General features: G+C 34.9%; 1 protein-coding gene across 1 annotated transcript; it reads left to right on the top strand.

The window, feature by feature from the left end:
- Window positions 1-3,047: 3,047 nt before the first annotated feature.
- On the top strand, window positions 3,048-12,166 carry LOC120416253 (uncharacterized). The gene is made up of 2 exons (XM_039577956.2): window positions 3,048-3,240; window positions 9,893-12,166. Exons 1-2 carry the CDS (start codon window positions 3,219-3,221, stop codon window positions 12,064-12,066), a joined length of 2,196 nt encoding a protein of 731 aa, XP_039433890.2. The 5' UTR covers window positions 3,048-3,218; the 3' UTR covers window positions 12,067-12,166.
- Window positions 12,167-12,382: the final 216 nt, after the last annotated feature.

Here is a 12,382-nt window from a genome sequence, read left to right as displayed (position 1 = left end):
ATAAGAAAAATGTTAAAAAGGTAAGTAAAAGGTTAGGAAAAAGTTAGAAAAAGGTTTTAAAAAATATTATTAAAAGATTAAAACAAATGTAACAAAAAAAATATGAAAGAAGTTTAAAAAAAAGGATAGAAAAAGGTATGAAATAGGTTGGAAAAAGGTTAAAAAAAGGTTAAAAAATGTTAAAAAAGGATACAAAAAGGTAAGAAAAAGGTCAGCAAAATGATAAAGATGTTAGAAAAAGGATTGAGATTTGTTTGCAAAATGTTTTTAAAAATGTGGATGATTTTTGAAAAATGTTTGAAAAAAGATTAAAAAAAGAAAAAACTCAAAAAAGATTTTTAATGTTATAAAGGTATGTTATAAAATGGTTAGAAAAAGGTTTAAAAAACTATTATGAAAAGGTTTAAAAAATAAAAATAAATTTACAAATTGATAAGAAAAAAGTACACAAAAGGATAGAAAAAGGTAAGAAAGCGGTTAGGAAAAGGTTAGAAAAAGGTTTAAAAAAATATTATTAAAAGGTTTAAAAAAATGAAAAAACAATGTTACAAATAAATATGAAAAAAAGTTAAAAAAAGGATAGAAAAAGGCAAGAAAAAGTTTGGAAAAAAGCTAGAAAAATGTTAAAAAAGGATACAAAAAGGTTAGAAAAGGGTTATAAAAATGATAAAGAAGTTAGAAAAAGGATTGAGATTTGTTTGAAAAATGTTTTTAAAAATCTTGAAGAATTTTGAAAAGTGTTTGAGAAAGATTTAACAAAAGAAGAAAAAACATTAAAAAGGTTTGAAAGGTTATAAAGGTATGTTATAAAAAGGTTAGAAAAAGATTTAAAAAAATGTTATTTAAAGGTTAAAAAATATGTAACAAATTAATCAGAAAAAAGTTAAAAAAGGATAGAAAAAGGTTAGGAAAAGGTAAGAAAAATGATAAAGAGGTTAGAAAAAGGTAAGCAAAATATTAGAAAAAGATTAAAATACATATATGTTAGAAAAATGTTAAAAAAGGTAAGAAAAAGGTTAGAATTATTTAGAAAAGGTTAGATAATGGTTAGAAAAAGGTTAGAAAAAGATCAGAAAAAGGTTATAAAAAGGTTAGAAAAAGTTAAGAGAAGGTTAGAAAAAGGTTAGAAAAATGATAAAGAGATTAGAAAAAGGTTAGAAAAGGATTAGAAAAAGGTTAAAATATGTTAGACAAAGGTTCGAAAAATGTAAAAAAGGTAAAAATAAAGGTTAGAATTTTTCAGAAAATGTTGAATAATGGTTAGAAAAAGGTTAGAAAAAGATCAGAAAAAGGTTAGAAAAAGTTTAGAAAAAGTTAAAAGAAGGTTAGAAAAAGGTTAGAAAAAGAATAGAAAAAGATTAAAAAAGATTAGAAGAAGGTTAGAAAAGGTTAGAAAAAGGTTAGAAAAAGGATAGAAAAAGATAAGAAAAGGGTGAAAAAAAGGTTAGAAAAAAGATTAGAAAAAGTTTAGAAAAAAGTTTAAAAAAAGGTAAGAAAAAGTTAAAAAGAAGGTATGAAAAATGTTTAGAAGATTAGAAGAAGGTTAAAATAAATTTAGAAAAATGTTAGAAAAAGGTTTGAAAAAGGATAGAAAAAGTTTTAAAAAAGGTTAGAAAATGGTTAAAAAAAAGGTTAGTAGAAGGTTAGAAAAAGGTTAGAAAAAGGAAAGAAAAAGATAAGAAAATTGTAAAAAAAAGATTAGAAAAAGGTAAATAAAAGGTTAGAAACAGTTTAGAAAAAAGTTTAGAAAAAGGTAAGAAAAAGTTGAAAAGAAAGTATGAAAAATGTTTAATAAAATGTAAAAAAAGGTTCAAAAAGGTTAGCAAAAAGTAAGCGAAAGTTTTGATAAAAGTTTGAAAATGTTTGAATTTGAAAAAGTTTGAAAGGTTATGAAAAAGGTTTTGAAAAGGTTTGAAGTAATTTTGAAAAAGTATTAGGTTAGGTTGAATAAGAATAAATAAAAATTTGATTAAATTAGAAAAACAATTAACAAAATTTCATTCTACGCAAACTTTTCTAAATATTTCCCTCCGTGCCCAAGTGTGGTGACAGCTTCAGTTCCCTTTCGTGGAAAACTTTTGCCGGAAGTAGCTTAGCAAAGAGAAGTAGGTGGTGTGGAGGCGGCAGTCAGCCCTTTGGAATATTTGCGTGAAAACCATAAATTTTACGGATTGACTGCGAGGGTGAGCGGGGGAGCCCGTTATCGGCCCTTAATGCGATGCAGCATTTTGACTTTTTCTTCTTTTTTCTAGTGATGAGCTTGTTTATTCAGTTCTGTCCTTGGAGATTTTGACTTTGACAATATCGATACCATGGATGTATTTTGTGGAGTTCAGCGTATAAAAATATATTTAAGAAATATCAGAATCTCTATTACGGACTTCAACTAGGCCATTATAAGCTTGAGGAAACTGCTTTAGTTGAGGTGATGCAATGTGTTAAGTGAGAATTGTCAGTTATTAATGTGAGTTTTAGTTTAATGAAATACAAAATAGTTACTGATCAACGACACTTCTGTTACGGACTTCAACCTTGATATACCAGTTAGGAGAAACCAGTTTTCTTTGAAGTGTTAAAGTGAATTCAGTGCAAGTGAATAGTGTTAAAAGTGATTCAACGTGATGCAGAGTAGCTGTCCGAAAGTGATGCTGTCAATTCTGTCAAAATGGTTCCATTTGCAGTCACGTTACTGCCTGTCATTTCTGCAGTAACGTGAGCAAGGTTCCGTCAAGTGAAGTTGTTAATTATTTTTCAGTTGATAGTGTCTAATCTAAATCTAATCTACCTAATTTCGATCAAATATGACCATGATAAAAGTTTCCAATATCTGGATATAACCATACTAAACTTCCTTCCATCTTGCTTAACGATGCATCCAAGGGAATTTCCCTGCAAAACTTCGAAGAATATCATCCGAAATTTGTCCCCAAACCCAATTTCTGCACCAGTCTCAAACAGCCATCCGACCGGGCAGCAAAGATAAATTAACTTTATCACGAAAAATTTTCCGATTGAATTCAAACTTTGTGATAATGGCGGCACTTTTCTCTCTCCCATTACAGAAAACGTCCATTCGTGCTCACCGAGGCGTGGACAGCGACAGCTCCTTGGACAAACGAGGAACCGGACCACCCGGACACGCCCGGACCCAAAAGGAGAAACTTTTTAATGGAAACGCCAAGTGCAACTTTATCGTTCAACTATGTTTAATCGCCAAAATGATACAGTTCTGCTTAACAGGTGAGGTTCTTTTCTGCTCTTCTTGTCTTCCTGTCTCTTTTTTTTTGTTGCTGCTTTCTGTGATATAATTTGCTTGAAAGTTGAGTCTTGCGTACCCCGGGAGGTCCGGGAAGTCTGGTCTTGACGGAAGAGGTAACGATTAGACTGGTTTGAGATAAGTTTGGGTATTAAAAATAAAACTAGATAGTCAATAATTCGTCATCCGTAAACTCTGTTTGATCGATTTTGTATACATTGTTTTCAAAATCTATGATAATTTAGTCGATTTCGATGATGGTATTATTTTCAAAGAAAAATGTGATCGATTAAAAAACAACACAAGTTTCTGTAAATGTAAATTTTCTGATCACTTCTTGAAAATAAGAAAAAGAATTTAGTAATGTAGAATTTGGAATTAAAATTCCATAATTTAACAAAACTGCAATTCAATGTCAAACCTGTAGGATTCAATTACAAACTGCTTTGATTTAGGCCGGGTCCGGTGGTGTAGTACATATTTTAATTTTATATGCATTAACAATTTAAATTTGACTAAAATTGGGTTGCAGAACTCGAATTTGATGAAAAAATCAAGAAAATAAAAAAAAATAAAAAAAAATTGTTCAGGATTTGATTATTAGAAGTCCCATACAAACCTTCGGATAATCGAACTTCGGATAATTGAAATTTCAGATAATCGAGTCTGGACTGTATATAAAATCTAACTACTTTTTTGAGTTTGGATTTTTACTCAAAAAATAATGTTTTTTTTAAGCCGAAATCTATAAAATAGAAAAACTTTCCTTCTCAACGAAATCTATTTACTTATACGGAATTTCCTTAATTTTTATTTTGTGGCAGATTCTGATAGAGGATAGAAAGCATGCTTTTCAGATAATAACGCTTCTTTTTCAGAATGAAGACAGTACGTCATTCCGCAATAAAATGGCTGAAAATGTTTGAAAAAGTGGCTTCTTTTGAACTGTTAGACTAATTTTTGATTGGATTTGACTGAAATTGAATGTTTTGAGTTGACCGATTTGTTGTTCAGCAGATCGGTTTTTTAATCTGAGAAATTCTCTAGATATTTTATTTATTTTTTCCATTTCAATGAAAAAAGTTCAGGTTATGATGAAGACTTTTTAGAAAAAAAGCACAGGGAAAAATTGCAGATTTTTTTTCTATTGGCTTCCCAAAACTTAAAAGGCATTTTTTTAGCCAACATTTGGTACCATATTTATGATTTTTTGTTAAAAAAAATATGATTTTAGGAAAGAAATTTATAAATTGTCATAGAAAGCTTTAAAATTTATTTGTAAATCCAATATCAAATTTTCAATCTTGAACTTTTCAAAAAATTATCATTTTTAATTTTTTATAGGTTCCAAATCTAATTTGAAATAAAAAATAACCTTACCTTATTTTTAATAAGGTACACCGCTTTCAATTTTTAATTCTAATTGTTTGAAAAATTCCTGATCATTGGTACCCATATTGCAATAACTAAAATTTTGAGCATTTCACAAAAATACGTAGTTTTGTTAAAATTTGGAAGGTATGAAAAACACTACGTTTTTCATCACTTTTGGGTAACTGTGGAGTTTAATGAAAATTTGGAATATTTTCAATAATTTGAAAATGTAAGAAAAATTCTCGATCATTTGATACACAAAATGCAATAAATAAAATTTGGAGTTTTTTGTTTAGAAAAAACATAGTTTCGGGTAAAATTTTGAGCACCTTCAAAAAAGTATTTTTACCTTTGAAACGTTTAAAAATGCTTTATTTTTCCAAGTTTTTGAAAAAAAAATACGTTGTTTTGTGGATGTTTTTGAATACTTTCAAAAAAAAAAATATTACTCCTTTCGAAATGTATGAATTTTTTAGATCATTTGATACCCATAATGCAATAACTAAAATTTGGTGTATTTTATTTCAAAAATACTTAGTTTTGTGAAAATTTCGAGTATTTAAAAAAATATATTACGCTCGAAAGGCAATCGAATGGTATGGAAAAATCCCATTCATTTGACACACATATTGCAAAAACTAGAATTTTTGGTACTTTTTTGAAAATACGTAGATTTGTGAAACGTAGTCTGATTTTGTTTGCTTTACAGACCAGAATTTGTAGAAACACCCATATGAAGCTCAAGAAAAAATGTTTTTATTCAGGAAAACACACGTATTTTAAGAATTTTTCATGTAATTTTAATCAGCCATTTTACTTTCTTACATCACCCCGATTCCAAAACACACAAAAAAGATGTGGTTGCAGTGGTATCAAAGCTCTACAAACAACAAAAATCCGTTTAATATTTTAAAGTTTGGATGATTTTTTAATGGGATTTTCAAAGCAAAAAAATCACTTTGCATATAACATAATTTCACAATTTAAGCCGACTACAAAAAAAATTGTGAACACATTTACCTATTTGGACGTTTTTAAATGCCATGCATAATTTCAAATTTCTGATTTATTTTTAATTGAAAATGATGCAATTCATAAAAAAAAGTATTTATCGACTGGAAATTTAATTTCGAAACCAAAAATTATATTTAAATAATTTAAATATTCAAATATCATCAAATGTTCAAAATTTCATAAATCTGAAACCAAAATTCGGACCACCACAATTTTGGGATTTTTAATGTGAAAAAAGCAAAAAATGATCTGATTTTTTAATCAATTATGTCACTGCATTAGATTTTGTTCTTATTTTACTTTTTTAGGGCGTAATATTGAATGTTTGGCCGTTTTGAAATGTTAGTCTTGATTCCAAAAAACTCTTAATATTGTTTTTCAAAATATTTATGATAAAATTTCACAACTGTTTGATGTTTCAACATTGAAAATTGGATCATTAGTTGCTGAGATATTGGCATTAGAAATTGTGGAAATGTTTGGAGCCTTCAATTGTCTTGTTTCTTGTTCAATTATTAACTGAATTTCAGCAACCATTCAATGTCTTTAACGAAATTTTATTGAAAATTTTCTGAACCTTTCGAAAAAAAATTCTTCAGAAATGAACAATATTGAAAATTGATAAACGGGAATTTTTCAGTTAAATTTAAACTTTAAGTGACTAAATCTTGAAAATGGTGCAATTTATCTAAAAATGTGAGGAGCACTAAGCAAATTTGAATTTAAATTGAAAAACGAAAATTTAAAAAAAAAATACTTAAGGGTGCACAGCAACCAAGGAAGTTGTTGTCTTCTTATTCCAAAATTGTCAAACATACTGACCCAATCCTGCAACAATTTGATTGTAAAAATAGTCTAATTTTGAGTAAATCATTTTGTAGACAGTTTTTCAGGGGAAAGATAGAAAAATTTGTCGCTTATTCCCGTAGTTTTGAAGCTACTAAAATCTAAGTAACAAATATCTTGGTGCAAAAGCTCTGGTTGATGTGCACCGTTTTTTTTCCCAAAAAACCTTTTTTTTTCAAAGAAATCATGTCTTGGTGGCAAAATTTGGATCAAAAGTTGCGGATTGTCGATTTTGGGAAATTGAAATTTTGTAAAAAAAGTTAATTTAAAAATCGGCCATTTTTTCCGTGTACCATTTTTATGACTATTTCTCATTGAAACTTACAATTTTGAAGAAGGCATAAGAGATGCCAGATACACAGATTTGTCTGTGTTTCACAGACATTTGAGCTCGTGTCAGACATTTTTTGAGGTGCACAGACTTTTTAAAAACTTCATTAAATTGTTATTTTGTAAAAATATCAATCGAAACTTATTTCGTTAGTCTTCAAATGCTTAAAATCAAAATTTTTGATGGATTTCTATGACTGTAAATTGATATATTTTAATTTTAGACAAAGGCACAGACATACACAGACTTTTTCACAGACATTTAAACAAATCATGTGGCATCCCTGGAAGGCACCAAATCGAACAGTTTTTTTTTTCAAAAGTTACAGATTTAAAATATTTACGTACCATATTTATGGACAGCTGCCAAAATTCATGTATTGGTGAACCAATGACAAAAATGGCTTATTTGGTCACAGGGAAAGTTTGAACCAAATCAAAAAATATAGGGTACGTTATCCATTAGTGGACACCTTTCCTATAGTGGACCCTCTAAAGAGCTTTTGATGAAAAATTCAATAAAATCACAATTTCAAGCGTGTTGTTGTCTACAAATCTTTTATTTGGCATGTTCAGCATCATTTAAAACAATGCTGACTGACATTGAATCGTCCTTTTCACCAAAATAAGTGTTTTGAGTTCGACATCTGAAATCAGCCATGGCCACTATCATTTTCACAACAAAACTGCATTTATATTTTATGATTGAATTAACCATCCAATAATTTTTTGACTGATTATTTAACTTCAGCAAGTCAAAATAATGTAAGTTTAAGAAACTTTACTAAAATAAAGCGAAGAACTGCTCATTTTCGAGCAAAAATTAGGGGGGTCCAATATAGGACAACGAAAATCCAAACTTTTCCAAAAGTGGACCCCTGTTAATTTGATCTTCTAAAATGAAGAAAACTGTGTATTTAAGCAAAAGTTTCTCTTAAACATTCAACAAATGCTTGTTGTCATCAACCTAACGCATTTTTTTTTCAATTATGAGTATAAATTTAGCTGTTTTCATGTTAAAAGTACCAAAAATGCTGAAGCCGTAAGAATTTATAATTAATCAAAACTATAGTTAATTGTACTTAACTGAAAACATCATAATTGCAATTTGAAATGATATTTTATAATAATAAATCAATAACAAAACATTTTTAAACGTGCGTGGTTTTATCAGCAACTGTAAACAAATCTAATGTTTAGTTTCGGTCAACCATTTATGTAATTAATATGGAAAAAAAATGCATCAAAATTACTTTTTTAATTATTTTTATTTTTACAGTAGTTTTTGAAACGTTTTCTCTGATCATTTTCGGAAATAAATGTGTTTAAATGTCTGTTAGGTTTTTTCGTTGTTTAAAGCCTAATTTGTTAACAAAACATATTTGTTTATGATGAAAAGTGAGCAAAATCCATCTTTTTTTCATTATATCTATCATTAGACCTAGGGGAGAGTGGGGAGACTTGATCCCCGGGGACACTTGATCCCAAGCCTGTATCTCGTCAGCATGTGGGTAAAACAATTAGCTTTGTTCTAGAAAGTTGTGCGAAATCAACTAAAACTCATTGTAGAAAACAAAGAAAAAAAAATAAAAAAAAATTAGATTGAGTTACACACATTTTTCTAAAACGAGCTGCAAAAAACTTCCAAGAGATCTTTTTTTCTTTGTTTTGATATGTATAGAAAACACTCAAAAATTATTCAAAAAATATTTTTTATGCATGAATTGTTTGATAAACTTATCAACTCCAAAACCCTTACGCATTTGATGCTAAATTTATCGTCATACTATTTTTACAATCAATTGTTTAAAAAAGTGCGTTTAGGGAGACTTGATCCCTGCATTTTTACAGTCACTGGAATCAGCCTCAAGATTGATTAATTGGGCTGGGTTTTCATGCATAGTTTCCTTTAGTATAGTTGTACATAACTTACTGCAGTTCGAACCTTTTTTCAAAAGTTTTGTAAACAAAAATTACCAGCTTTTGTAAACATGCTTAATTTTGGTCTAAAAAATAATATTTTAAGTATTTAAATATTTTACATACTAAACTTGTTATATTCTGAACACAACCGCACAGGTTTTATGTGAAATTGCTGTAACTTATAGAAAATTAAAAGTTTGGATAAATAAGAAACATTTTGCTTAAGATTTCTTCAAAATATTGAAAGGGGGATCAAGTTACCCCTAACATTTTTAAAATGCCGGTTTAAAATATTTTTTTAAAACGCTTGGCATGAATCGAAGAGTTTATCTGATGAAATACCCTTATTAGCCAAACATAGATGAATGTTTAAGCTTTCAATTCATGCAAAAAGTTTATAGTTTTGTGAGAAATTGACAGAGTTATGTGCGATACAAAAAAATGGGATCAAGTCTCCCCACTCTCCCCTACACCATGCATCAAAACATCAAAAATCAGTTAAATTTGGTATAAAAATAACAGTTTGCCTATAGTGGACCCGGGTCCACAATCGGATTATGGACCCGGGTCCACTATAGAAAAAGGGGGTCCATAACAGGATTTTTTTTTTCAAATGGCAATTTTACTGCTCAAAAACAAATAACTGATGAAACAAATTGTCAAAATTGTTCAAAATACTTCAGATTTCATTGTTTTGTACAAAGGGTTATAGAAAAGTGCTTAAAATAGTGAAAATTTGTGAAAAATGTGCTTCGGCTCTACTAGGGGGTCCAGTAATGGTTAAAATACCCTAATTAAAATCCGTATCCGATTCCAATAAAAGTGCATTTTTATGAGTTATCGTCCCGACGATAAATTTTTCAACCTTGTCCAATTTGAGCCAAATCGATGCCCTTTAGTTTTCATCTTACTGGTTTTACGAAATATTGCTGTAAGTTTTACGTTGTGATGTTATATTTCCAAGAGTATTTAAAAAATCTCGGAATAGCTTGCCTTTTCATTTGTGTATCTGTGGCTTAACAATTGAACCAACCTAATCGCCCCCTAAACCCAGCATGCAATTTGCGTTGAAACTTGCTAATTATAACCCTCGGCATAGAATTCCATGATACTGACCCCTAAAATCTTTCTCTTTTGTTCCTTCCACAGTTCTGCTCCTGCTCGTCTCGCCCGTCCTGAGTGCTGACTGGAGCGCGAGTTGCGCGGCCGGCTGCACCTGCAAGTGGTCCAACGGGAAAAAGTCCGCGCTGTGCAACGCCTCCGGCTTCGGGGCGATCCCGGCGAACCTGTCGGCGGAGCTGCAGGTGCTGGTGCTGAATGAGAACCGGATCGCGGTGCTGGATCGGGAGGTGTTTACGGGGCTGGGGCTGGGCAATCTGCAGCGGATCCACTTGAAGAGGTCGGGGGTGCGGCGGGTTGATTCGGGCGCGTTCAGCAATTTGAACATCTTGATTGAGGTGGATTTGAGCGAGAATGAGATTGAGGAGTTGGACCGGAGGACGTTTGCGGGGAATAACCGGTTGAGGATCATCAATTTGAGCGAGAATCCGCTGAAGGTGCTGGTGGCGGACCAGTTTCCGGTGTTGCCGTACCTGCGGAACATTGACCTGCATGGGTGCGAGTTGAGGGAGGTGGCGGAGACGGCGTTTTCGAATCTGGAGCTGTTGGAGTTTTTGGATTTGAGCAGGAATCGGTTGGAGGGGTTGCCACGGTACGTGTTCAACCATATGAAGAATTTGAAGACGCTGATGTTGGAGGAGAATCCGTGGCGGTGTGACTGTCGGTTGCGGGAGTTCCGGAGCTGGTACGTGGGATCGACGCATCGGAAGAGCTTGAGCTGTACGGCGCCGTTTGGGCTGAAGGATGCGCCGTGGGAGACGGTGCCGGAGGAGGACTTTGGATGTATGCCACAGCTGGAGATCTACAGGGACGATGCGACGGACATTGAGGATCTGGGGGCTAACATCACGTACCGATGTGTGGGGTACGGGGATCCGGAGCCGGAGGTGGTGTGGGATCTGAATGGGAAGATCGTGGACCAGGATAACATGATGACGGAGAACGAGCGGATGGTGAAGTTCGACGGGAATGTCACGCTGTGGAGTAATCTGACGATCCTGAACATTACGAGTAACGATTCGGGGTATTACACGTGCACGGCGAGGAACAAGATCGGCTTCCTGAGTAAAAACTTCAGCTTGATTCTGCCGGAAGTGGTCGAGCGGGTCATCATCAAGACGCCGGAGACGTTCTGGTACTTTGGGCTGATCCTGGGGATCTTCGGGACGATTTTTGGACTGTTGTCCCTGTCGGTGGTGATCTGCCTGTGCAAACGAAAGCTCCGAACCCGACGACGGAAGAAGAACATCAAAAGTAGCGTCAGCTTCAACGACCAGGAGAAGAAACTGCTCGACCTGAGCATCACGACCAACGAGCGGCAGGAGTTCAGCGCCAGCGACGTCATGACCCCCTCCACCAAGACCGACTCCACGATCGCGATGGAACCGGTCCAAATTACGATCGAATCGATCGCCAAGCGGGAAGAGTTCCCCCTGAACGTCGGCGTCTTCCCGCCCCCACCCGAGTTCTGCTCCCAGATGGTCCCGAACCCGGCCTACGGGAACATCTTCATCTCGGTGTCGGTGACGGCGCAGGACGCCCTCGACAACCCGGACCTGAACATGTACCCGGACCTGCTGAACATCCCCAATCGAGCCACCTCCAAGCCGGGCAAGCTCATCCCGGTCAACGTGTCCTCGTACGCAACGCTACCTCGCAAGAACCCCCGCCACCAGGTCGGAACACCCTCCGGCAGCAGTCAACCGCCCTCGTTAACGGCGGTCCCACCACCGACCATCCCCCAGCAGCACGCCCCGACGCCCCCTCCGGACAGCATCGTCAATTACTCCAACATCGAAGAGTCCTGCGAAATCACCGGCCTCGGCAGTCCGGTCCCGGCCCCACCCCAAACCATGTGCCAGGAGTGCATCAAGCTGATCAACGCCGGCCGGCCCCTCAGTCGATTCTCCCGGGCGGAACTCGTCCGGCGGTGCGAAAACAGCAGCTTCCCCTGCCTCAAGTACGACAACATGGGCCGGAGGTACACGGCGGCCGGCAACTCCACCCTCTCCCTGCCCGGGGAGGACCCCGCGGCGGGGCTCGAGCAGGAGAGCATCTTCATACAGTCGCCGCCACCGCCGCAGTCGACGGAGTGTGAAACGATTGCGGAGGTGGCCGAGCCGGTCACGCCGACGGCCGGACCCAGCCACCAGACGACGACGGCGGCGATTTTCGTCACCGGAAATGACTTTGTTTCGCTGTAGTGATTTTGAGGTATTCCTGTTCCGACGACGGCTCCACGCGTGATAGTACAAACCGGAAGTAAGAGCCCCTTTTTCCCCATAATGATTAAGTTTTTCTCATTGAAACGCGTCTCGAGAATAGCTGGGACGCAAACCCGTTCGCGAGAGCTGGTGCACGCGAATCTGGAATAGCTCAGAGTTATTTTACACTCAGATATGGTCAGAGCCTACTAAGAAATTACACTAAACGAACTGTCACTTTTTAGGCGGCAGTCGCGCACACTTTCAAAACAAACTTCTCTGTGTGTAAATACTTCCCAATAGTTTGACAACATTC

This window comes from Culex pipiens, chromosome 1, assembly GCF_016801865.2.
Source record: "Culex pipiens pallens isolate TS chromosome 1, TS_CPP_V2, whole genome shotgun sequence".
NCBI lineage: Eukaryota > Metazoa > Arthropoda > Insecta > Diptera > Culicidae > Culex > Culex pipiens.
The sequence above is the reverse complement of the archived record's forward strand: the minus strand, read 5'-3'. Positions and strand labels throughout refer to the sequence as shown.

Bases quoted from the DNA above. Each gene is read 5' to 3' on its own strand.
- LOC120416253 (XM_039577956.2), top strand. From the start codon at position 3,219: ATGATACAGTTCTGCTTAACAG. The intron at 3,241-9,892 runs GTGAGGTTCTTT...TTCCTTCCACAG, and splicing joins GATACAGTTCTGCTTAACAG to TTCTGCTCCTGCTCGTCTCG.